The sequence below is a fragment of the Podarcis cretensis genome, assembly GCF_951804945.1.
Source record: "Podarcis cretensis genome assembly, chromosome: 4".
Lineage (NCBI taxonomy): Eukaryota > Metazoa > Chordata > Lepidosauria > Squamata > Lacertidae > Podarcis > Podarcis cretensis.
Window position 1 is genome coordinate 57,702,565 of NC_137173.1, and position 27,552 is coordinate 57,730,116.

At 43.0% G+C, this 27,552-nt stretch overlaps 1 protein-coding gene and 1 long non-coding RNA gene across 2 annotated transcripts; both read left to right on the forward strand.

The window, feature by feature from the left end:
* The first annotated feature begins 4,759 nt into the window (after positions 1–4,759).
* Positions 4,760–9,613, forward strand: CRYAA (crystallin alpha A). Its single transcript, XM_079974584.1, has 3 exons — positions 4,760–5,395; positions 7,080–7,202; positions 8,538–9,613. The coding sequence occupies exons 1-3, from the start codon at positions 5,207–5,209 to the stop codon at positions 8,745–8,747; spliced, it is 522 nt and encodes a 173-aa protein (XP_079830710.1). The 5' UTR covers positions 4,760–5,206; the 3' UTR covers positions 8,748–9,613.
* A 7,520-nt stretch (positions 9,614–17,133) lies between these two features.
* LOC307214026 lies at positions 17,134–24,953 on the forward strand. Its single transcript, XR_013837841.1, has 2 exons — positions 17,134–17,862; positions 24,776–24,953. It is a non-coding gene; the product is annotated as an uncharacterized lncRNA (long non-coding RNA).
* Positions 24,954–27,552: the final 2,599 nt, after the last annotated feature.

Genomic DNA, 27,552 nt, shown 5'->3' on the forward strand with positions numbered 1-27,552 from the left:
GATGGGCCTTAGGTCTGATCCAGCAGGGCACTTTTCTGGATTATAATGTGTGTGAATGAGCATCCAGATATAGGTAGGATGGGATTCTGATCCAGCAAGGAGATCCATGCATGGAAGCCTCTTTTCCGCATATGGATTTCCCTCGTTAGATTGGAGTGCACAATTTGTAGATGACAAAACATGGCTTCTTGGACCAGTGTCCAGTGGAGAAAACTTGCCTGTTATCATATAAGAACAGCATACTAGTTCTTTTATCTTAACACCAGGGCATTAACACATCTTCTCATGCGGTGATCATTCCAAGCAATACTTTTTCTCTTTCACACACACATTTTCTCTTTCAAAGCTACTGCAAAACAACAAATGCTTTGAAGCGTGATACACTGCACTTGAATTGGTCCGCTAACAATGACAAGAGGCCTGCTTGTTTTCTTCTCCTAGCACATTGCTTTCCTAAGCAGCTGTCCTCACTGGAATGCCAATGCTGGGAATTTTACTAGACTTTGTTTTCAGACCAGATGTGGGATAAGGTTGTAAGCAGTAGAAGACCGTATTCAGGGCGCAGTGCTGCACTGGATGAGGGCCAAAAGCTGAATCCTGACAAGGCAGAAGCCCTGTGGATGTGGAAGAGTGGTTCCCTGATCTGAGAATTGGGTAGATGGTGTTGCGCTTTCACAGAAGGAATAGGTGTGGTGGAGTCTGGGTGCTGCTCCTCGATCTGTCTTTGTCCCTTGTGGCATAAATGGCTGCTCTGGCTAGGAGCACTTTCTACCAGCTTCAGCTAATACCCAGCTGTGATCATTCCTGGATAAGGGTAGCTGGCCAAGGTGAGCCATGCATTAGTAAGCTCAAGGATGGATTACTGTAATTACTGTAATGCAGTATATCCCTTTACAATGTCACCACAAGGAAGCTTCTGTCACACTTCACTACACGTTAGTAGGAGCTATGTTATCCATCAAGGTGTTGAACTGTACCCTTTAACACAGGAATAGTCAACATGGTGTTACCCTCCAGACATTGTTGGACTACAACTCCCGTGAGCCCCAGCCAGTATGACCAAGGATCAAGGATAATTGGATATATATGGCACCACATTGGCCACCCTTGCTTCTACAAGTGGTTGGATTCAGGAAATGCAAATGAATCACACTTTCTATATTTATACATAATGTCAGGAGTGAGGATTTGTGTATGCTGACCTGCATGGAGATGTGTGCTCTGTACTTGAATTGAAAGCACTTCTATCAACCCACAGAGATGTATGAGCTTCTGTCCTTGACTTGATTAAGTCCCTAAATGGGAAGTGCAGTTCTCCCTGTATTTATGCGTAGCATTCAGGTCTGCAGCCAGTTCACATTTATATAGTGAAATTGAGCTGTATAAAGTATGGCACATGGACAACTTATATAAGTTCTGTCTAGACAAAAAGAAGGGTCTGGGGCTTACAAATCTTCCCACCATGTGAGACATTGGTTTTGAAGGCTTCACAGAAGAGAAAACCAGCCTTTCCAGGCCATAATCCATGGGAAGATAGGCCGCTAGATGGATGTGGAACATATTGTGATTTCAGCTGAAGACGGCACATTGCTTCTGCTGTGCTGTGTACACACTGAACAAATGGTCTGAACTACAGTTTGTGGAGATAATAGAAGGGAAAGCTTGGCCATGTGAAGTCTGAGATTCTGTATTTAGAAGCAGCCGTGTCAAAGGCCTTGTAACAACATTCACAGCAGATAATAGTTGCAGCTGTTTTCAAGGGAAATTCTTTTTGCGGGTGGGGGTGGGAGGTGGAAAAAACGTATAGCATTTCAGAACCTTCCATTGCCTTTGTTGTCTTTTTGCCCACCACCCTCTTTCCACTGTTGGGATTTCTGCCTTTTCGGAACCATGCTGGGAAATGGAGGTTCCAGAATTTCATGGTACTATGTTTTGACTTTGTTCAGAGTTTAAGCTATATGTCTTTGTGCTTCACACTTCGGGTCTAAGACTTACTGGGAGAGCAAATAAAGTCATGGAAAGGAGTCCTGACTACAGCAAATGGACAAGTCCTCGCAGGCATTGCAGGGACATAATCATTTGACATGACATAGGCACAAATATATGGGGATAATAATAATAATAATTTATTTTTTCTACCCACCCATCTGGCTGGGTTTCCCCAGCCACTCTGGGAAGCTTCCAACAAAAGATTAAAAATACATTAAAACATCAGTCATTAAAAACTTCCCTAAACAGAGCTGCCTTCAGATGTACAATACCAAAATTGTACAATACCAAAGTTCCAAGACTTTGTGCATCATCCTCCCAGTCTAATGAGGATTCCCTTGTTCTTCTTGCTGGGCTTGACTGATGGTCTAGTGGTGCATATTGTGCCATAGGGCTCAGACTGGCTTTACTACAGTTCTAGCAAATTTGGATATGGGTGGGGATGAATCCCCAGAGGAAGAGAATTGTGACCCTCTGTTTCCTAAGGCTGCCAGCAGGTACAGCAATCACTTTGTGTCGCTCATCCCGTTACACAGTTCCTTTGCGTCATCTTATTTTTCCTTTCCAAACTATGTAATAGCCATCTCTAATGTTTTACTATTAATAGCAAGTATTCAAGCCATTGAGCCCAGGAAAGCCATGATTGCTCAATGCTTCAGCGGACTCTTAGCAACAAAAGTTACGTCTGATAGAAGATATACTGCATTGCTCACTTTGGCACGATGCAACCAAAGTTGAGCACATTTCAGCGTGGTTTCAATGCTGAAAATGTTATCATGCACTCAACACAAAATGGCAGGAGTGTGCTTAAATTTGGCCCTTTATATCTTATTCTGTGCGCAAAGGCGCAGCCCTCTCCTTAATCTGTAGCACTTCCCATGTGATCTTGCTTTTCCCCATTCCCACTGTCCTGAAGGTCCATGGGCTGAAGTGTTGAGCATCTCATTCACCATATAAATCCATTGATGAAGACATGGAGTGCATTGTGCTGCTGAAACTTGCTGAGCTTGGTTGAATAAGTGCCAGGGATTAACACCACGTACATTCACCATTGATTTGACAACAATGATATTATACGCCCCGGGCACTGATGGGATTTGCTCAGTGTTCAGGACATGGGCTCTGAGGTGGAAAAAAGGGATTGCTAGTAACTTTTTAAGCCCCTTTGGCTGGGCCCAGGCAGACTGTTGACATTATATAAATTCTTTAGATAAAATAAATATCTGCCTTTGTATAAAGAGAGCTGATATTTAGCTTTTCCAACATGCAGCTCAAATGGAAAAGCTGCTCCAAATTCAAGCACATGCTGCAATAAAATGAACCCCCAACAATTTTAAATATGGAAGAAGGTAAAATTGTATGGTCCTAAAGGGCAGGAACCAAGACAAGGCTAATGCTCAGGCATCTGCCCTTAAAAATAGGAGGCCTTGGTTGCTGGCTTCCCATACGTATCTGGTTGGCTGCTGTGGGAAGAGGATGCTGAGCTAGACAGGCCTTTGCTCTGATCCAGTTTTGGAAAACACTGAGCTGATACCAAGCATTTTCCAAAGTTCAGTCTGGTCATGGCCTTGCACAGCACTAGGGGTCTCCCCATCCAGTTCCCTGTTTCTTGTGAAGGGTAGAAGATGGGATAACCACGTAAGCTTAACATTCAGCAATTTCTCAGTTGACACTCTGCAGGCCATTGTGCACATGATAAATTTAAAATTAACATGACAAATACCCATTGTAGATGGACCCTGAATACATAAGGGAGAGCCACCACAAAATCCCATAGAGATAGGGAGACATTCTTACCTGAAAATGCATATCTCCTCTTCCAGCTAGAGGAAGGAAGAAGGTTTGTTGGTGGCAGGAGGGGGGGAGGCACAGCTCAGAGATGATGCAAAGATAAGCAGCTTCACTCATTCAGTTACTTGGATGACTGAATTCCAGAGCAAGCCTCGGATTTCTGCCTATGTGGATTTTTGTCTCACACTAAGGAAGGGATGGGGAACCTGTGGCTCTCCAGATGTTGCTGGATTGCAACTTCCAACTAACCAATTCTCATCTTGGTTGCTGCTGCTGGGCAATGGAGTTCGACAACATCTTGAAGGCCCCAGGTTGCTTCATCTACATTTAAGGGTCAACTACGTGACAGCTTTCAGTTTGAAGTTTTAAAGCGAAACAATATATTATTGTTGGTATAATATATTATTATACCAACAGTATATTGATAATGAGAAGACGTTTGCCACAAAGTAAACGAAATATTGTTACAACTGCCAAATCTACATTTCAGCAATGCTTGCAAAGAACAAAAATAATTATTCTTGTGTTAAAGAATGCTCTAAGCAGCAGACAACAGACCAGCTTCCAGATAAGATCCTGCTTCAAGACCTTCCTCAGATGATAACACCTTAAAAGCGTTTCAAGGCCCTCTTTGCAGTTTTCGCAACTGGGAGGCCTTCAGGAATGTTTCTCTATCCAGCGAAGTGACTCAGTTCCAAGAGGATAACACCACTCCAAGGGCCCAAAATTTGTGCCTCCCAGCATGAGGTGCTGGGAGCAGAGGAAGCCAGCTATTTCAAATCAACTTTAAATACACAGCCTGAATTTGCTAGCATATGATTGAACCCTACCTGAAACCAGTAACAGTCTGGAATCATGCCTCCTATTTTCTGTCATTTAGTGGAAACCCTCTCTCTTTTTTGGTTGGGGGGGGGAGAGTTAAAGTATACAGTGTAAAATGTCTGTAAAATATTTGCTTTCTTCTCTCTCAAGTCTCGGGCAAACACTAAACCAACATGCGAGTAAAAAAAGGCTAGTGAGTTTTCTCGTTAAAATGTTCCACAGTAATGTCAACGACAATAACAGTCTTTTGGAATGGCTCGTGTAGGTGAGGATTGGTGTTCTGTACTGCCGGGCCGTGGTGACACCCTCCTATGCCCGCAGAATGCTGCAGGCCAGCCAGCTGCTGTTCAGAGAGATATCTGGCACTGATTCTAACCAGACTGTCACTCTCGGGTCAGCCCCTACAATTTCTGCTGACCAGATTGGCCTTCATCATGAGATCATGTCTTTCCAGAGAAATCCCACTAATGCCTTCATTCTGTGAAAGTCGTATATATAGAGGGAAGTTTTCTACACCTCCACTGTGCAGTCCAGCAAAGACTTCACTGTCACAAAGTGACTGCACTGTCTCCTCTCCACCGCCAAACTTGCAGCAGCAGAGACCATGGATATTACCATTCAGCACCCCTGGTTCAAACGGGCTCTTGGACCTTTAATTCCAAGCCGTTTGTTTGATCAGTTTTTTGGAGAAGGTCTTTTTGAATATGATCTCCTGCCTTTGCTTTCCTCGACCATCAGCCCATACTACAGGCAATCTCTCTTCCGCACCGTTCTGGAGTCAGGTGTCTCTGAGGTAAGGTTCATGTTCCTGAATACATTTGAAGCTCTTTTTTTTAAAAAAAGCAAGCTTTTTGCAAACCACCAGGTGTGTTGCATGGTTTAATCAGTTTAATCCCATATTGAACGGGATAGATTGATTAGGTGCTAGAAAGAACAATATTTGATAGAAACTGTAGTTCAGGATTTATGTGACAACTGTTTTAAGAAAAATAAGCAGAATTGGAAAATCGTATTTTAACAGCTCTTAACTATCTGAAGGGAGTGTGTCGCATGTTTAGATGATCTCTGTGTCACTTACAAATTAGGTGGGGTTTTTTTTAAAAAAAAAACAAAACACAAAGGAAGGTGCTTTATTCTGAGTCAGAAATTGGTCTGACTAGCTTAGTATTGTCTACATCAGGGATGGGGAACCTGTGACCTAGATATTGCTCTCATCATTTCTGACCATTGGCCATGGTGGCTAGGGATGATGTGAATTGGAGTCCAGGACTGTCTGGATAGCTAGATTCCCAATCCCTGGTCCAGACTAACTGGCAGTAGCTCTACAGGGTTTCTTCCAGCCCTGCCTGGAGACACTGTGGACTTTGTATATTGTTGCATTTCATGGATTCATAGAACTGTGGAGTTGGAGGGGACCCTGAGGATCATCTAGTCCAACCCCCTGCAATGCAGGAATATGCAGCTGTCCCTTATGGGGGATCGAACCTGCAACCTTGGCATTATCAGCACCACTCTCTAACTAACTGAGCTATCCAATTGAACCTGAGACATTGTGCATGCAAAGCAGATTCCGTAACACTGAGCTGTGGCCCTTCTCCTAAAAATGAAGCAGATTCTTACTTAATCAAGTACATTTTGTTGCCTTTTTAAAAGTGTGGGTTTTGTGTTTTGTTTGATGCGCTCCTTAGTGGTCTCTTGGGAAGAGCAGCTCAAAGGTTATTCATAAAGTGTTGCTTTTCAGGCTGAGGTCAGAACATTCCAATAGGACGTGTGACCATATTGGGTGTTTGTTGGATATTCTGCATACATTTATGGTCTGGCTCAGAAATCTAGGAAGAGCTCAGCCAATGAAAAGCAGTGGCAGCTTCTAAAAGCTAGCCATGAAACTCAATTCTCCTGCAGTGTCTGTGCATGCCCAGGTTTTTAGAGTCATGCGGGCAAGTTGCGAAAACTCCCAAAAGCCTCTGATTACCCTTTGGGTTGCTGGGGGCAAGAAATAATCTATCCACAAAATAGATAAATGCTGAAGTGACTCTGCGGAAACTGAATAGTACAGTGGTCATAACTGGAGTGAAAAATGGAAGCCACAAGCTGCATTGCAAACAGCATTTAGACAATTGTATGTAGCATCCTAAAATCACACCAATACTAGTAGTTAAGTCACTAGTGCCAATTGTGAGTGAACTAACTCAAGTTGTAGACTTAATTCTCACCTGCTTTTCGAAACAAATCCTTTTGAAAACTGAAAAGAATAATAAAAAGACACTTGCTAATTTCATGGGTTTAAGAACATGTCTTAATGATTTTGCCGTCACAAATTATCTCACAGGGAATCTGAGAAATATAATCACAGAGTAAATGATATGACTTAAAAGCTACTTTGTTCTTTAAATAATTGCCTAGTGTTAGTAACAACCGGTTTGAATTCTAATTCTGTTTGGGGGGTGGGGGGTTGTTTCTTGTTATTTCACTTTTAGGTAAGATCTGACCGGGACAAGTTTACAATCTTTTTGGATGTAAAACATTTCTCTCCTGAAGATTTGAGTGTGAAGGTCATTGAAGACTTTGTGGAAATTCATGGCAAACACAGTGAGAGACAGGTAAGCAGAAAGGAGAAAGAAAATACAAATTACTCTGCTGGAATGAAAAATTTATTTTATTTAGCATTAACTACTGAGATTTAGCTCAGAGGTGTATGCATCTGCTTTAGGAAAGGTCAAATGTCAGATTTGATGATACGTACTGTTATGGTTAGGATTTTTAAAAATCCATTTTCTTTCACCATGTACTCCATAGCACTTAGATGACAGAGGGCATCACTGGGTAATTATTTTTTTCAGTACAGAAATAATGTAATCTGAAACTACAAGAAAATGTCTGCACTTTAATAGCTCTGAAACAGGATAGTTAGCTGGGTTGGTCCATAGAAAACAAAATCCATAATCTACAGTAGTGCAGTACCTTTATTGAGGCCAATCAAAATATAAAAAAATAATGAGCAAGTTTTCAAGTTCTTCATAACCCTTCATCCAGCTGGATGTTAAGTAAAACCTGCAAGTTGGGCATTGGGTGGGTGTGGAGAGATAAGAATGGCTTGACTGGGCTGGAGACTTGAAGACTAAATGAGATTAGCTTGCCTTGGGTGCTAATTGGTTTCAGGTCAGTCCGTGACTCTTAAGACAAAGAAAGTGTGTGTGTGTGTGTGTGTGTGTGTCTGTGTATCGCAATCCAATCTTTCCAATGTTTTCTTTGTGAGGCAAAGAGCAAAGTAAGGACAAATTTGTCTTAAATTAGCAAAGCTAGAAATTAATTTTAGGTGGTACACTAGGTAAAAAGTCAATAGAAGCCCAATTGGGAAGGATTTCCCAGTGGTCAGTAGCTCTGAATCAACTGCAAAGGCTGAGCTTTTATAAGCCAGCACGAATGAGAAGTGTTAAAACAAGACACACGAAGGAATCAAGAGCCTTGGCCTTGGAAAGTTACTACATCTGAAATGGAAAGGCTTCAAAAACTGGAAGGCAGGAATACCCCAAGGCCTACAACCACGCTCAGTGAGTGGAAATCTTAGGCACCATCAGCACTACACATTTAAAGCATAATCATGCCACTTTAAACAGTTGTGACTACCCCCAAAAAACTCCTGGGAGCTGTAGTTTGTTAAGGGTGCTGAGAGTTGTTGGGAGACCCCCTAGTCCCCTCCCAGAGCTATAATTCCCAGAGTTCCCTTTGAAGAGGGATTGACTATTAAACCACTCTGAGAACTCCATTTTGTATCCGAGACTCCCCTTTAAGTTACAGCTGCGGAGGCGTTTGGCAAGCCGCTCAGCCTGAGTTCTCTATCTCTGCAGTTAAAATAATGATTACTTTATCTCACAGGACAGCTGCAATTTTTTTTAAAAAAAATAATGCTATCGGTTTCTTTTGTCTCTTGTCAGGATGACCATGGGTATATTTCCCGTGAATTCCACCGTCGGTACCGCTTCCCATCCAATGTGGACCAAGCGGCCATCACCTGCTCTCTCTCTGCTGATGGCATGCTGACCTTCTCGGCTCCCAAGGTCCAGTCCAACACTGACCCCAGCCACAGCGAGAGACCCATCCCTGTATCCCGTGAGGAGAAGCCAACCTCGGCTCCTTCTTCTTAGGCTGAACCTGCTGCTGCTAAAGAAGCATCCAGGCTGTCACACTTCACTTGCAGGCCTCATTCACAGAGCCATTACATAGATATCAGTGAATATCTAGAAGGGTTTCTCTCTCTTTCTCTTTTTTGTTCTAATTTTTCTCTTGGATGGAATGAGAGGCCGGGTGAGCGGCTAGAGGACTTTGAAGCTGAAGCCTAAAACCTTGTGATGTCGGGGTGACAACGTGGAAGGCGAAAGGGTGCTGCAGCAGATCTGACATACTTGCTGAAATGGTCTAGGATGCTGTGCTAGTTTGGATAAACATCTGCCAAGCCCCAAACACAAGAGCTGACCAGACAGCAGCATTAGCTCTCATCTCAATACATCAATTGTTAATGCTAAGTTTGGTGCAGCGAAAGCAACAGTACAGGCTTGTTCTACCCTAAAGTAATTAAGAGCAAGCCAGAGCTAAGCTGATTAGTGAGAGGGGAGAAGAAGAGGAAGAAAGAGTGGGTGGTACTTGTAACGAATGTGCCATCCACTTTTTAAAAGGAGGAAAAGCCACAAAAAGTGTTTGGAAAGGGCTGTAACTTTTTTCCAGCAAAGTTGAAAGAGGGGGAAAGAGTACATCCATTTACAACATCAACTGTCATTTCCTCTGCTGGTGCAAGGACAAGCACATCTCTCTGTGGTCTTTACAGACCCACTCGGGCGTCCATCACAAGTGCTGAGGCTTCAAAACCCTACTGAGCTTTCCCCCAGGCCTGCGTGTTATCACACCATCTTCCTTAATCTTGCTGTAATTCTAACATAGCTCCACCTCTTTTACTGATGTCTGGCGCAATCTGAGAACTCAGCCAGTGGCAGTCAATAAAGAAAATGTGAAACAAGCAATGTGTCTTATTTCCCCACCAACCTGCCCACCTTCTCTCTGTTTCTCCACGAAGCCTTCTCTAACCTTTTGTCCAATGTGGAGCTCGAATCCATAATCCTGAGATTAAGAGTCTCATGCTCTAGCAACTGTGTGCTCTCTCTCTCTCTCATATGAGCTATTCTTTCTCCAGGGAAGTACAGTTGTACCTTGGTTTTCAAACAGCTTAGTTCACAAACAACTTGGAACTTGAACATCGCAAACCCGGAAGTAGGTGTTCTGGTTTGCAAACTTTGTCTTGGAAGCTGAACGTCCGGCACGACTTCCGCAGCTTCTGGTTGGCTGCAGGATGCTCCTACAGCCAATTAGAAGCTGCGCCTTGGTTTCCGAACGTTACAGAAGTCGGACGGACTTCCAGAATGCATTCTGTTTGAAAAACAAGGTATGACTGTAGAGCAATGCCAATCCCTGCCCATCTATGCAACTCACTGGGTGACTTTGGGCCAGTTATCTTTCAGCCTACCTCGCAAGGTTGTTCTGAAGATTAAAGGGGCAGGGAGAGAACTGTGTACATCGCCCTGATCTCCTTGGAGGCAGGATACAATATAAATGCAATAATTATATTGAGTATCATATACAATTGTGTATCATACATTCTATTGCCACAAGGTATTGGGTTGGTATCCTGCACTTGAAGAATTTACAGTCCAGACACTCAACTTTTTTGACATAGACAGAGAATGGAATTGAAGTAGGAGAGTGAATGGACTCTCTTAACTGGAAAGGAAGTGGCTACCATTTGAACATCGATAATCAGGCTATGCTTTGAGTATCATATATTGTTAGCAGTGCTAGGAACTGAAACAAGCCCATTTCTACAAGAAGATTTACAGTCTTCAGAAACAAGTGAGAAGTCAAATGAGTGAAGCTTTCAGGCAAGGAGGGTCCTGTTCTGGGTGAGAATTGGGCTAGATGCCCTTCCCATTATCTTCCAGACCTATAAGCCTTTCTCTGTCTCTAATAACTTATGTACACCTTTTTAATGTTACAGACTGCACTCAGGTGCATTCGTCACAATAACGCGATTTGAATGCGTTTTAAACATAGAATACCAGATGGCGCCATAGAGTGAGAATTGTTTAAAATGGGATTTCTCACTGTACTTTTTCCTTTTGGTAAAAACAATCTAATTTCTGACTTATTTACAGTGTTGTATTCCTGTGTTTAGATCCACCCATCTGATAGCGATCATGCAGCTGGTTGCCTAATGTGAAGCAATTGCTTTGCACTCTACCTACCACAAGAGGTCAGGCTTTGCTATAGTTCTGGTAAGGGAATCCAAAAATTGTGAAGTGGATTTCTAATGTCTTCCGGGAATCAGCTAAAGTAAAACTCCTGTACGCATTTAGTAAGGAAAAAGGTGTCTGCTAATAGCAACGCTTTCACAAATGGCACAAAACGGATCAAAGTTGGCTCTATACTGCTTTTGACAGCCCCTCAGTTGCATCTGTTCTTTGATGCTCCATAAAATAGGGAGAAAATCTCCATCAAATAATTCATCAAATAATTGCAGATCAATTCAGCATTTAGAACAGAGATAGCTACCCTTAGGGGAATGTTGTGTGCTTTCTGAATGTGGCACGGCAGCTTTTAAAACCTAAATGAGAGCATACTGCAAATTCACATCTTAGACTCTAGGCAGAAAGACAATTTATGTTTGTTTAAACGATACATCATAGAAAAGTTATTATTTTCACATAACATACTATAAATGTCAGTGGCGTAGCGTGGGGGGTGCAGGGGGGGCCGGCCGCACCGGGCGCAACATCTGGGGGTTAGGGAAATCCACGGGTTAGGGGGCGCAAATCCACGGGTTAGGGGGCGCAAATCCATGGGTTAGGGGGCGCAAATTACTTGCCTTGCCCCGGGTGCTGATAACCCACGCTACGCCACTGATAAATGTTAGCAATGTTATGCCATAAAAACTTGCCCTGCCAAGGTATTGTTGCATGCTACCCTAATCTCTGAGCAGTGTGAGAATCCAGGGGTCCCAGGGCTCACTCAGGTTTCGTGTTTCCCTTTGGGAATGAGACATAGTGGAGAATGTGGTGTCTTTATGATATATGGTTTATTTACACACATATACAACCTGAGCCTATGATGGAGGGGTTCACAGCATCAGCACCAAGTAGGTCCTGCTACTCCCATAGCTGCAGCCTTGGATTAAAACAGAAATCAAACATTGTGCTCTGCCTCTCTGGTTTTCCAGTCTGAAGCTTTTTCCTCACATTACAGCAAACTCTGCCCTCTCAATTCAGGCTTTGTCCTTATAATTATCTCTGAGTTGAGGGAGGGGGCCCAACCCATTTGCTGTCTGGCACAGAGCCTCCTTTCTTTGTTCTCTTATTGGCCCATCACCCAGGTGATCACCTTCAACCCAGGAAGCTAGTTTGGCTTACATTTTAACACTTGCTGGATCCAGGGTTTTGAAGGCTTGATTAGAATTTAACAGCCACAAACTCATAACAATATAAAATCCTGCTGTCCATGCACTGTTTACAAAAGAGGCCACTTATTCAGTAATGTTACTGTCATGGATGGCCAGCAGAAATCCACATTTTTGTTGAACAGAGCAGTAGACATTGTCTGAGAGAAAATGCCTCTTTATAAATATAAGCAGCTTAGCAGGTGACGAGGAGCTCCTTAGCCACACAGTTCCTGTCATTGCTCTCCTGAAAGCTCTCCTGAAAATACATCTGAAAATATCTCTTGTAAAAATGGTTTACAGGGAGCTAATCTGCCCATTTTCAACCCAGCCCAAATATTTTTTCGTTCTGTTTTCAAACATTGCTTTGACTGTTTACAAATCCACAGTGGAAAAGCAGAGTTGTGTGGTATACACAGCAATGATAGTCACAACCCCTATCTATCCTGTTGTTTATTACACATTATCATATGCCGCCACCCCTGAACCAATTTTGATCTGAAGTGAGATAAAGAACAATCTTTTAAAGCTAGTGATGTGTACACAGTCTAAACAAGGGCACACTTAAGGCCAGAATTAATAGTAGTTCCTGGTCCTTTAATAGGATGAATTTTGGCCCAACTAAAACAGGCCAAACACCATCTTCCTGATCAACTGGATCTTGTGGTTCTAAGACATCTTGTGATCCACCCCAGCATGGCCCTGACATGCCCCATTTCCAAATCCCTAGCAGCAGTGACCCATCACTGGTAATATGTCTATGCCTATGGAACACCCCATGGGCATATCTAGGGCTTCCTGAGGGGCGTAAGTGCTGTCCCATGGAGGCAGCTCCATTCCAGTGATGGAACAGCATTTACACTGTATCCTAAGGCTGGCATCAGAATTTCAGCCTTATTTCTTGTTTCTAATCATATATGACACCCCACTGCCATTTCCAGCTAAGAATTTGCCAACACAACCAACGGCTTTCATTAAAAACAATAATTCAATAATTATGTTCATTAATTACATTCCAAATAGTCACAAGATAAAACAGATGAACAATGGAACACAGCATAATGGGTAAAACGCTTCATAAGAAATGTGAGCCGGCCTGGACCCTGCACTCATCATTTGAGGCCCTTGTGTGCCTCCTTCATGAAAGTTTTGGAGGGCGGCAACACGAGAATGGGCCTTTTCTGCCGTGGCTCCCCACTTGTGGAATGCACTCCCCAGAGAAGTTCACCTGGAGCCTTGGTTACATATTTTTAGGAACCAGGCAACTATATCCCCCTTCTCGCAGGCCTTTGGCTAATTAAATAATCTATTTAACAATACATCGCTTTTAAAACTGTGGGTGTGGTTATTGTTTTTGTTTGTTATTATGCTATGCATGTTGGTGTTTTAATATTGTAAGTTACCCTGTGATCCTCGGATGAAAGGCGGTAAAGAAATTTTATAAATAAAGGAAAAACGGAAAATCTCATTAAAACAGAACAGTTTTCAGCAGCTACTGGAAGACACAAAGATGGCTCTCCTTCTTTTTTATTTTTTATTTTAGAAACAGAATTAGGTCCCTTTCTATTTTTCAGAAAGCTGAGTGGTATTCTTGTCACTCATGATTATAGCTTTGCTTCCTCTCCTCTCCTCTCTCCCCTATTAAAAGGAAGATAAGTAATGGTAGAGATAACCTCCTGCTCACCCCTCCTGTTTCCATGCACCACTGGAAACAGGAATAGTAGAAGTTCTGCTTTTATTTCAGATTGCAGGGGGGAACGAAAGGGTCACAGAGTGGCCAACTAAGGAGGACCCTTGACTCTCGCTCCCCCACCCCCACTGCCCAGTTGGGAAGAAAGGATGCTACCATCAGCACTTCTCTTTTTTAAAAAAATAATAATTTTTATTCGTTTTTCAAACACATAATAAAAACAGAACAGAACAAACAAACAAAAAAAAAACAGGAAAATCAAAACACAGACAAAAACATACAAAACAATTAAACCAATATAACTTCAAAATTATAATTTCATGCCCTTCTTTCTTTTGACTTCCCCATACCTCCCCATCCCTGCATCCTTGTTTAGTGATTCTTTAGCAACCCTTTAGTCAATTGTCTTGATTCCCTTTCATTAAATTTCCTTTAGTTTTTTAGTTACAGCTGCAATTCTCTGCTTCTTACCCCATGACATCTTAGCATTCCTCAATTTTACAATAGTTTTTGAGATATATTTTAAATTTCTTCCAGTCCTCTTCCACTGTCTCCTTCCCCTGGTCGCGGATTCTGCCCGTCATCTCAGCCAGTCGCCCATCAGCACTTCTCCATCACCCAAAATAAGGAAATACTTCACCACAAAAGGAACAAGAGAGGACTCATCTTTCCGTTAATCAAAAATGTAGGAATAATTGCTATAATTTAAAAAGAAATACACTATGTCTTATCATAGTGAGGAAGATTGTTACCAGGTGGCAGGGCTGGATTTAGATGAAGAGAGGCCCTAGGCTACTCCTCTTGTGAGGCCCCTCCCCATCCCCCACCCTCACAACTAGAACTACAGTGGTACCTCGGGTTAAGTACTTAATTCGTTCTGGAGGTCTGTTCTTAACCTGAAACTGTTCTTAACCTGAAGCACCACTTTAGCTAATGGGGCCTCCCGCTGCTGCTGCGCTGCTGGACCACATTTCTGTTCTCATCCTGAAGCAAATTTCTTAACCCGAGGTACTATTTCTGGGTTAGCAGAGTCTGTAACCTGAAGCGTCTGTAACCTGAAGCATATGTAACCCGAGGTACCACTGTAGCTACTATCAACAGCTTTATCTGCTATGACTGTTTTAGCAAACTCTTCAGCATACCTTTTGGGTGGTTTACCCAAAGTTTACCCTCTCTGCAGGGACAGGCACTCAACTGTGCCATGTAGATTTCATCCCTGACTAACCTAGACTTTTGTTTTAGTTTATTATGCCAAATTTGTTTCGTGTGTGATAATGGGGGGGGGAAATGCCACAAACATTTATGGAGCACACTGTTTCACAGCATCCAATGCACTTTTAGTACAGCTCAGGAAGGCTTAATGGAGGCATAATGCCTTCCCTAAATGTATTTGTTCTCTCTAAATAAGTAATAGTGTCTCGGGACTTTAACCATGGGGTGACCTTTAAGCACCCTCATTTAAATTAATGGGTATATTCTGAGTATGGCTTAGATATCACCGATAATTTGTGTGCAGTGAGATTCCCTCCTTTAAAAAAATTTTTTTTATATATACGTGGATATATTATGTTCAAAAAAAAAAATCATACCATTCTGAATGAAGTTAAACACTTCTGACCAATCCCAAGCTATTTTAAAGCAGTACAAAAATACTATGAGGAAAAATGAAAATGTTTTTGACATGTTTTCTTGGAGATTATGGTCCTGAATGATCAGTGCCAGCTTTTCCCAACTTGGCTCTCCCTCCCAGATGTTTTGTGCTGGCTGGGGCTGATGGGAGCTGTAGTCCAAGACACCTCGAGGGCACCAGGTTGGGGGAGACTGGCCTATGCCATTTAAACAGCACCATATATGGTAGCCGATTCTGCTCCTTTTGTTCTTCCACAGAAAGCACAGCTCGATCAAGCAGTAAACTACCATACTGAGTCCTGCTGCTGCTGCTGCTGCTCTCGATGCTTCCTGCCTTTGTTCTGGAAAATGACAAGCCCGTATTGTTTTTCAGCTGAGGAAAGAGCAGCACTGCACACACCTTGAGCCAAGCTGCTAGCATTAATCACACCAATCACATTACCCCAAACCTGTGTGGCTAAAGTGACACTGCCCTGCAGCGAGAGCTGCAAAAGGCGGCAGGCCCAACCAATTTGGCTAAGCCTTGCACAATGGCACAAATGTCCTTCCTTCAGCGAAAAAACGAAGGTTGGAAATAAGTCTGCCTTCCAGAGGGGGGCCCTGCTGCAGCACTTTGCTGCCGGCATGTGACACGAGCGAGGATTATTTGCAGGAGTACATTAAGAGCAGCACTTGATTACAGCAGTGTCAAGCTGCGCTCAAAGGCTCGGTTCTTTCAGCATTTGCTGTGGCGGTAATGACCGTTGCTCGTGTCTCCGAGAGGCATGCGGCGGTCAACGAGGTCTTCTGTAACGCTTCCAGGTAGTGCCCATCCTAAATTACCGCGCTTGCTAATTAAGTGGCTGGGCACTGTTATTCTGGCTATCTCCCAGGTTCCCCTCGAGACCCTAGTTATCTATTAACTTTACACTGTGTCTGGTTTGTACCAGTTCTTCTGGCAGCAACCAGCCTGAATGGCAAAGTGGTCACTTGATGCCGTGGCCATTTTAAAACCCTGACTTATTGGGGAAAGGGCTGTGGCTCAGGGGCACAGCACCTGCGTGCTTTGCAGGCCCAGGGTCCCAAGTTCAAGCCTGACATCTCCAGGTAGGGCTGGGAGCCTTTTCTGTCTGAAATCCTGGAGAGTTTCTGCCAGTCACTGCTAGACAGACCAAAACAGCCTGACTCTCAGCATAAGGTAGCACCCTGTGTTCCTTTGTTTTGTGACATCAAACCCTAAATCAAGCATGGCCAAACTTGGCCCGTCAGCTGTTTTGGGACTACAATTCCCATCATCCCTGACCACTGGTCCTGTTAGCTAGGGATGATGGGAGTTGTAGTCCCAAAACAGCTGAAGGGCCAAGTTTGGCCATGCCTGCCCAAAATGCACCTAAAGGAGCAAAGACAGAAGTAGGCATGTACTGTTCTACTGCCTTTGAGGTCTCTTTTCACTTTTGAACTGTGTTACTTGTGTGCAAAGCTTTGCAAATGTAGGATAGAGAGACCAAGGCTGTGTACACACAGCATATTTTTAAAGCGCTCCCAAATAATTCTGGGAACTGTACTCTGGGAGTTGTAGCATTGTGAGAGGTAAGCTGCAGTTCCCAGGATTCTTGTGGGAGGGCAGAACATGCTTTAAATAAATAGTGTTTATGCAGCCCAATATACATTTTAACATCAGATATACTATTATATATACATTTACATACATAATATACATTTTAACATCAGATATACTACAAACCCCCCACCCACCCTTTAAATGATAGTTTGTTTGTAGCTTTGTAGGTAACTCTCCTTCAGTGCAATAGGCAAGAATGACAACAATATTTCTTCAGGTCAATTACAGTGGCTTGGGCCACATCTGAAGTTGAACTAGGCAATGACTACAGTATACTTAGCTGAGTGGTCAGTTACTTCACCACATAATGCCACATAAAAGAACTTTTAATGTTGAAATCATGGATGGGGATGAGGAGGTTGAACTGAAGCAACTTTGCAAAAACAGACATTCTGAAGTAAAGATGTGCAGCCTTCCAAAATAAAGACTGCTTTTCCCAATTGTTTTCTTTTCCCCTAACTCAGGAGCCAAGAGGGCAAAAACAAAACAAAACAACATAAAATAAAATAAAATAAAATACCCATAACGATGTTAAAACCTCAGGTTATTCTTGCTTGTCAATGCAAGGTGATTTCAACAAAACCAAAGAGCTTCACAAGGAACTACTGGAAATTTGCTCCTTGACACCCCAGCCAACCAATTAAATTCATTTCAGGGACCATTTAGAGCGAGATGGAGGATTCAATTAGAGTGTTCTGGCCATGATTCACTGTCCTCCATTTTCTCACAGAAAAGAGGGGTCCAAAGAATAACAGGCTTCTGCAGCCATTTTAAGTGAAGGGGAGATATGTAAGAGTCAACAAAAATGAAACAAAGGAGAGCAGCACCAGCTTCCAAAATCAACAAACCAAGTGAGCAAAAAAGGTGCCAAAAACTATTTATTGAAGAACTTCAAAATATTTGTTCTGCCTGATGTGCTTCGCATAAATGTAGTCAGCAGAGCACATTCCTCATGCAGTAGATATGAAATGACCTTTGCTTCTGATTATGAGTTACATTTTACTTAAAATGCTAGAGGCATAACAACCCTCTGGAGTGAAGTGATATGAAAATACTTGTTTTTAAAGTACCTTTTGAGGTTTATCTCACTTGGTTTGCTGGAAATGTGCAAGTCCCCATTTTGCAAGCCCCTGATATATACAGGGAGTGTGGCTGGATTTGTGGATATTAGCAAGAACACTCAGAAGTTCCTCTGGGCACAAATATCGAAGAATTGATGAATTTAAATGGGAAATAATGGAATTTGCTGGTTAGTTTGGCTGCATATGAAGGGTTAAATTGCATTCTCAGGAAATGTATCTGTTGCGCATGCATGCGCTTCACTGTACGATCAGGCTACAACAGGTAGTTATTAAAACACGAACTTTTGGGATTCCCAAAAAGGGGGAAGGGAGGAAAAGAAGGAAGAAGGGAGCAGGAGCAGGAGGGGGGAAATTGGGAGTCCAATCTGGAGGGAACCGCTGCCTCAGTCCTGGGCCTCGCCTCCCCTCCACTGTGCTCAGCCCAGCCCAGCTCCAGCCACCGCAGCCACTGCCAGCCCCTCACTGCCCGGCAGGTGGCTCCAGCAGAGGAGGGGACGGGGTGGGGGAAAGTGTTGGGAAGGAGGAGAGAGGCCAGGCAGGCAGGCCAGGCAACGTGATCCATGAATAGAGGAAACCACCAAAGCCCTTTTGACTCATGGAGCTGAGTTATCTATCCCTGTTCAATTTCAGGCTTCCTCATATGGCCCTGTAGGATACCCCCACTCATCTGACACAATCAGCACACAAAGAGCATGATTCAGGCAGAGTTGTAATTGTAAACAAGGCTCTCTCTCTCTCTCTCTCTCTCTCTCTCTCTCTCTGCAATTGTAAATACTTATAACAAAACTGTGTTGTGCAAAACTGTGTTTAGGTTGTCCCTAAGCTCTTAGCAAATCTTGACTGGAGTGCAGGTACTAAACTGACCATGACCATGTGAGGACTTTGCCTCATCTACCTGGGATTCTGACTCCCCATAACCTCTTCCATGTTCCTATGGAGTGTGCTCTAAATGTCAGGAATGTGGCGACTTGGTCTACAGGGCTGCAATCTGATGCTTTAAAATTGAAATCTGGATTCTGCAGTTGCAATGCTTTTGTAAGAACCTAAGAAGAACCCTGCTCAACATTCTGTTCTCACAGTCGCCACCCAGATGCTTATGGGAAACCCACAAGCAAGGCATGAGCAGCACTCTTCTTCTTATGAAGTCCAGCAACTGTTTTCCAGAGGCATGGGGCAACTGAGACTGGCCAGAACATATAGCCACTAATAGTGTTATCCTCTATGAATCTATCTAATCCCCTTTGGAAGCTGTACAACTTGGCGTCCATCACTACAGCTTGTGGCAGCATGTTCTATACTATAGTTTAATCATGTCCTTCATTCTGATATGCAGTTTTGATCCATTTGGCCAGGTTCACGATTATATTCATTTGGGCAGACGCACTATTTCCTACTGCAGCGACCTGTGACAAAAAGGAAAGCAAGACCTGTCAAGACCTTGACACTGTTGTGTCACCTAAACTCACAAAGGGTCTATCCATGGGTTCAAGAACTGGAAAATATGGTTCAAAAGCAGTTCTGGGCAGTCCAACTTTGAGCCATAAGAGCCATTACTTCAACACATTGCTGACTTTTTGAGAAGAGCATGGGAGGGTTCCAGACAGAGCCAGTTCAAGCCATTTTACAGCCTGAGGTAAAAGGCAAGATGAAATACAAGATGGCTCCCTCCATTCAACATACAGAAGCCAACCAAACTGGCAATTGAACCTTACTTCAACACTGAAGTGAGCAACAGTGTCCTCCACTGCACCTGAGGGCAACAGGGCTAGCTTAGGGGTGCAGGTACACATATGGTACACATATGGTACACATAGCTCTGCCCTCCAAGACTTTGCCACCACTCCTTGCTCTCTCCCCTGCCCCCTCCCAGCATCTGCTGCCTGACTGGACTGCCTCACTCTGCCTAATTGTAGGGCCAGACCAGGTTCCAGAGGGGAAAGATTCCCACTTTCCTTAGAGTAGATTCTCCATTTCCAGTTAAGAGATTCACTTCCTACCATTTTGCTAAATCCTCTGCATCTAGGTAGTACAGGGAGAAGGAAGGACGGCATTTTTGTGTAAAATTAAAACACTGGCTTTGATCTGGAAAACATGCTTCCTCCTGGCAAAGGTTGTCTGAAGTCCTGTTTATAGAACTGTTCTGCACAGCATCTGTCAGATTTTTCAAAACTACAAAATCTGACAGGAAACGCACTTAAACACACACAAACACAGGAGACAGAAATGACTTGAAGCTAATGTGACAGCAAGGATTGGACAGGTTTTTAATTGATCTTGACAGCTCTGACATCACTGCATGCCTGAAAGTCTGTGTTACTAATGGACTGAGTAGCAAGCAAAGTAGGTCATGAACCCTGGGGCTCTCCACTTGCGATAACAGAACACGCCCTTCCATGGGTAGAAACGTATATGTGAGCGTATTTGTGTTTCAATATGTACACATATTGCAAACAAAAATATAAATTATGGATTGGATTCAGGCTAAATTACTTCGATTGTTATTGAAATCAACAGGACTTAAAAGTCCTGACTTACAGTACTTGTCTCCGTTATTTCAAGGGGACCTAAGTTCAGCTACCTCTGTCTGATTCCAAATATATATATATATATATATATATATATATATATATATAATCTGTTAGTTTAAGAACAGAATTAAGGCTATCTCACATTGGCTCAAGCGTCAGAAGGCCAGAAAGCTTGAAGCCAAGGCTGATGGCTGATGCCTTAACACAGTGGTGTCCAATTTTTTTTCAAAGCGGGCCAGATTTGATGAAGTGAAGGGCCGTGAGAGCCGACCAAAGTTGTTAACCTTTTTGGGGGGGATTGAAGCTGTTGAGGTTTTTTTAGGATTTTACCCTACCCCAGGAAACAAACTGCCACAGGGACCAGATTAAACCGACCGGCGGGCCGGATTAGACCCCTGAAATGGACTTTGGACATGCCTGCTTAACAGCAGTGCCCCATGGTCAGCAATGCTGTTGTGAAGTGTCACAAATTTCACTTGCTTACAACTTACCCATACTTTTGCTGGGTCTTTCAGGTCCAAACCCAGATGAGGAGGATGGAGTGCTTGGGACCAGCAAAGATTCCCCACACTGTCCTGGCCTTGTATTGCCTTATTTTATTGCTTACTTTATTGCTGGAGAAATTATCCAGTGGGTTGAACTATGTCTGTTTGTTGCTTACCTTCTGGGGGGGGGGGGGACGACCACACAAACAAGTCATAAGCTGCACGATTGTGGTGTGAGAGTACAGTGGTACAGCTGCATCTTCTCTGAAGGTATCTGAATAATGATACCCTTGCATCAATGGATCCGTGAGTGAGTGATTGGATCTCAGGCCTCCAACCAAGCACAGCGTGGTCCACGCAGGGGCCTGCCCAGTGGCAGACCTTGGCGTCTGTCTCAAATTTCAGTGGTGTCCTGTGCATTGCCAAAAGCCAGCACCCCCCACCTATCAACTCCCGTAGGACATCATAGTTGCAGTGCCTGCAGTTGCAGCCCAGAAGCTCTGCACCCGGTGTGACCAAACCTGATGTGCTCCCCTAAATCCACCTTTGGATATTAGGTGTGGGGGCACCCAGTCATAGGATGGGTATTCAGCTGCTCACTCAACAGTTGGAACAAACAGCTCACATTTCCAGCAATCAGTCTCTCTTCCGAACTCTGGGGATTGGAGCTCTGTGGGTGGATAAGAGGTTTCCTGACAACTTTCAGCACCACAAGCTATAGTTCCCAGGATTCTCTGGGGGAAGCTCAAAGTGGGATGATACTGCTTTAAATGTGTAGTGCAAATGGGGCCCTGGACAGACCATAGGCCCATCTAATTCAATACTGCTGGCACAGACTGGGAGCAGTTTTCCAAGAAAGAGCCTTCCTAGCCGTATGTGGAGATGCTGGGAATTAAATGTGGCACCTTCTATGTGCAAAGCATGTGCTCTGCTGCTTGGGTATGGACCTCCCCCTCCAGCCCTTTCTGCTCTTGTTAACTGGGTAGTGAAGAAAGTTTCCCAGGTCACTCACTTAACAACATCCTCCCTTACATGTCACTGAAGTAACAGAACTTAATTCCAGGTACCTGAGCTAGGACAAGGTTGTGAACAGTTAGTACTGTTGGCTATTATTAACTAATGCACAAAAGAACATGCTTTATACAGTGGTACCTCGGGTTAAGTACTTAATTTGTTCCGGAGGTCCGTTCTTAACCTGAAACTATTCTTAACCTGAAGCACCACTTTAGCTAATGGGGCCTCCTGCTGCTGCCACGCCGCTGGAGCACGATTTCTGTTCTCATCCTGAAGCAAAGTTCTTAACCCGATGTAATATTTCTGGGTTAGCAGAGTCTGTAACCTGAAGCGTATGTAACCCGAAGTACCACTGTACTTCTTCCCAATGCCCCCAATGCTAATGCCCAAATCTGCCATTTCCACTGACTTCAGTTTTCTCTTTCTTCTTCTTCTTCTTCTTCTTCTTCTTCTTCTTCTTCTTCTTCTTCTTCATCTCCAAAGCAGCATTAACAGGGTTGGATTGCACAAAGGAGCGGGCAGCCACTAATGTTTTATGAAACTCAGAGGCTTCTCTACCTAGGCTGATTACTTGAGTTGCTTATTAGTGTTGCACCTGCTATAAATGGTACTGATGGCAAATTAGATGGAAAAACATGCAAATACCTTGCTAGCTTTCTGGTAAATTAGCATGCAAATGGCATAAAGGTGAATATAGCTTTGAGGAGAAATGCCTAACATCATTTGACTAATTACTGAAGCAGGGAAATAAAAAAGAACATAGATTTTGGCGAGGGGATTCCAGTAAACATCAATCTACTGATGCATCTCACTTTCATCAGTTCATCAGATAATGCAAAGCAAACAGCTTGTGATTTATTTTTTTGAAAAATGCTGGCGGTGATAGCCACCTGCAGCCTTTAGAGTCACAAAGGTTCCAGGAAACTTCAATTAATAGTTATTTATTTGCGGGTCCAGTCAGTTTTATTGCTTCCTGTTGATGCTGGCTTGGGTATTAATGATAAATGGTTGGGGGACCTTTGCTGAGCATCGAGGGAGGATCCTGGCCATAAGGAGGGACATTACTGGATAGCAATAAAGTGCTCTGTGGAATCTGGTTTAATTCTGCTTCTAGCTCCTTGTGGAAATACAATGCCTCAGCAGCCCTAAAGATCTCTTCTGTGGAAGTAACTCAGTTAACTCTTCTGCTGCTTCAGAAGAGAAGCTACTCCCCTCTACACACCCTAACCCTAACCCCATCTCCCTTCTGCCTAACATTAAAATTGACCTGAGTGCTCCCTTAAAAAAAGAAACAGGTCTTCCTCTCAGGAACATACTTCAATCAAAAACATATTCTAGACTACCTTTAGATTTTTGTCCACACAAAATATGCATACAATATTTACAAAATATGCATACAATATTTATAAATAATACAAAATATGCATACAATATTTACAAAAATCTAGAGAGCTGAAAAGATTTATCAGACACAGAAGAAGCATGAATCAGTCCTAGCAAGTGTTATTTTCTTCTAGAATATTGTTGCTGCTTATAACCTTATTTTTATTTATGAATTGCTCCCTATGAAGATTTTTGAAGCAATGTTTAAATAGGCTATGACCTTGTTATGGCTCTTGTGTGTTTAGCTTGCTTCACTACTGAACTATGGCTCTTCTCTTGTACATTATACAAACTAAGAATTATCCAGTGTGGTGTAGTGGTTAAGAGCGGTAGTCTTGTAATCTGGGGAACCGGGTTCGCTTCCCCGCTCCTCCACATGCAGCTGCTGGGTGACCTTGGGCTAGTTACACTTCTTTGAAGTCTCTCAGCCCCACTCACCTCACAGAGTGTTTGTTGTGGGGGAGGAAGGGAAAGGAGAATGTTAGCCGCTTTGAGACTCCTTAAAAAGGGAGTGAAAGGCGAGATATCAAATCCAAACTCTTCTTCTTCTATCCTTTTAAAACTCTTTTCCTTTCAATATCACCTTCAGGAGAAGGACTCCTTTATAGTTTTAGTATTGTCCCACTTACCCCCCCTTTAATATTTTTGATCAATATGGCAGAAGAGGCGTATTTCCCATTGGTAAAGAACCACGTTAGTGTGTAGGAGATAATTCAAATGTCTTGGATATAAATTATATTCAGAAGTATAATGTGTAATGGCTGCTCCTGGACTGAACCACTTCAGTCTCTAGGTGGGGTAAATTGCAGCTTGAATGCTCCCACCACATCAGGCATTGCCTGTCTTTGGAAGCTACCATTTCCCCTCCTTGACAATTTGCTTTGTATTTAAATAGTATACTGTTGTTATACCTGGCTAGGTTTTTTATTCATTTCAAAACTGAGCAGACTGAACAACTGCACTTTGAAGTAAATTCAGTGCAACCTGCTCCTAGGTAAAGCTGTACAGAAATTTGGTGGTCAGATGGTTCAAGGAGCACATTTATGATGACACTCCATTCACCACAGCAAACAATTCACCTGAATTACATGCTGGTTAATTTGCATATTTTATCTGCTCCATCTTGCCCTAAACTATTGACACATCCCCTTCCTCCAATATTTAGATTTCCTTGACTCCATGTCTAATATTGCACAGGGCTTTTCACCCTTTAGATCTTGCCATTTTCTCAGGGTCAATGCACTTACCATTTCAGGCTTGATAATTGTGATTATATTCCCCACAGGAGGTAAAAACAGAGAGACGCTTTGTCACACCAGCAACATCTACAAGAACAAAAGGCTGAAAACTGAATCTAGACAATATTACTTAAAGGGCTTTGCATAATCCATTTGCTTTTCACTGCTGATTTTTATATCATTCTCATTTAATAAATACAGTACAGTATTTGTCTTTTGCTCAGATCTTTGGTTTTTCTCCTCTCTTCATTTGAGTGCTTAATTTTAACGTTGAATTAAATACTTTTACCTTGTGACAAATGATGATGAATATGAATCCTTAACATATATACACACAAACACATTTTTAAGTTTTAGTTGGGATTTGGAACAGGTATTTGTTTATTTATTTTTCCTTGTAGAAGTGTCCCTAGTACATTTTAAGGCATGATTCAAATAAATTACAATCAAACAGAACCACTTGTAAATCATGGAGAGAGGACTTTCACAGAGAGGGACTTAAATGTGTTCATACTTCAGAGGAAATAGAATACATAGGTATTTAAGGGAAGCCAGAAATATGTTGACAGACAGGCAGGGCAGCACCTCGTTGATAGGGGTATCAAAATCATTAGGGCACTTCTGTAATGCATAGGAACATTTACATTTGGCACTCATGCACTACAAGCAGGATGGGGAGAAATTTGATTCAGTTCACATTTAATGGCAAACCTAACTAATTTGCATTTCTTGAAATAATATACGAACTGAAACACATTCCTTCAAAACTCACACTGTTCTGAATTTTTCAATGCAGTTCCCCAGCCAAGTAATGTGTACCAAAAAAATTCACATATTAGGTAAAGTTTGCATAAAATGCATATATTGGTGAAAATTACATTTAAAATTGTATTACATATATATATATGGGGAAGTTGCTTCGCAAAAAACAACAATATGCCTATTAGGTAAAACTGCACACAAAATTGTATTTATTAGGAGAAAGTTTCACCAAATGCTAATGAATTGTAATTAGGACTTGCAAAAGAAATTGTAAGCTGATGTGGAAATGTAGAGAAATGAATTTCAGATGGGGGGACAACTGAGAAATGAAAGGAACTCTAGATTGACAGATTTGCCCACCCCTAACTATAAGACATCCTGATCACTGGAAAAGTCTGAAAAACTGAAAGGTACAAATATATGTCCCTCTAGGTGCTGGCTATTTTTTTTTTTGGGGGGGGGAGCTTTTAATTTGCCCCTTCTCTGCTTTCAACTCTTTCATCTTTGCCTGCTTCCTAATGGTGCATTTGACCCTTGCCTGTGTTTTCATGTTGTTGCTTAGTACTGTACAGTGTTGTGAGGCCCTTGTGCGTGAGTAGTTAAATCTGATCTGGTTTCGGAGATCAAAGCTCATTCACAGGGCCCTTGTGACAAGGTGCTGTTTTAAAACATTCTGAATTGGCAGCCCAGATTCAAGAGTGTTCATAGCTAAGCATTTCTCTGAGTGCTTTATCATTAACGCAAGCTGCTATTCAGACCACCACCACTCAAAACACTTTAGGGACGAAGCTCAGATCAAGCTCTCCATATGGTGTTTAAGAGTTCCTACAGCGTGACACAATTTCCTAGGCTTCTACGCAGGAAGCAGTGTGCAAACCGTTCGCCTCCAACTATTATATCCTTACCTGTTTCACTGCATGTACACATAGTGCTCACATTGCTGCTGGGATACAGGACCCAAGTGTGGTTTTCCTTGGCAGATATGCCCAATAAAAGAGATGTGGGAGCATTCGTTACCAACATTGAGAGCTGCACCCGATGTGCATGCAATTTTCAATGCATGCAAGTGGAGGGAATTTGCCAGATTTGTTGTGCCTGAAAGTACTGAGGGAAACCAGTGGCCACCTCCAGTTTGACCTGCAACATACTGGTGGCAGGGCTGGCATCTGGAGTCAGTATTCTCTAGCACCTGCCAAGGCCTATGCTGTGGCAGGGGGTTCCCTGTCAACTGTTAGAACCTTCTGTTTCTTCTCTTAGCTGTTGATGCCTTTTCGCCTGCAGAATGTTGTTGTGACATCACCAGGCCTTGCCTTTGAGCCTTAGGGATTGGGATGCTGACAGCTGTTAAGTCACATGCTGTTGCCCAGATAACCCTAGCACAGGGGTGAGAACCTTTTTCAGGCTGAGGGCCACGTTCCCTTCTCAGCAAGCTTCCAAGGGCCATATGCCTATAATGGGAGGAAAAAGAAGCAAAAGTGGGCAGTGCAATGGGTGTAAATGTTACCTTCCAACACACACACACACGCGCACCTCTGTCCTCCATCCAAGCAAGCAAGGGTCATCATTAGAGTTCAGGAACACATTCCAGCCAGCCAAAAACACTAGTATTGCAAAGCAGTGGCAGTGAGGGGTGTGGCCTGTGGAGAGTCCTGAGGGCCAGGCATAGAGGTTTGGAGGGCTACATTCAGCCCCCAAACACATGGTTCCCCATCCCTGTCCTAGCACGTAGTGACAGGAGTGAGGACAGCCTTGTGGATTGGGCCCTGAAGAAGACAGCAAGCAAATGGGCCAGGATGACAGTGGTGACAGAAAAGGCTGTGGCAACTTGCTCAAGGCCAGGCCTCTCAAAATCTGGAGCCAGACCTGAGAAGTGAAACTGATAAATAGCATCTGGGAAGAGTACCTCAGTACCTCTGGAATACTCTAGCTGAAACTTTGCAGCATTAAACAGGGGAATATTCCATTTTCACCAAGCACTCACCACACAATTTGTAATACCCTTTTTTATAACTGGAATGAGCAAGTTTCCCTTTTATTAACTCCCTAGACCTGCCATGTTTGC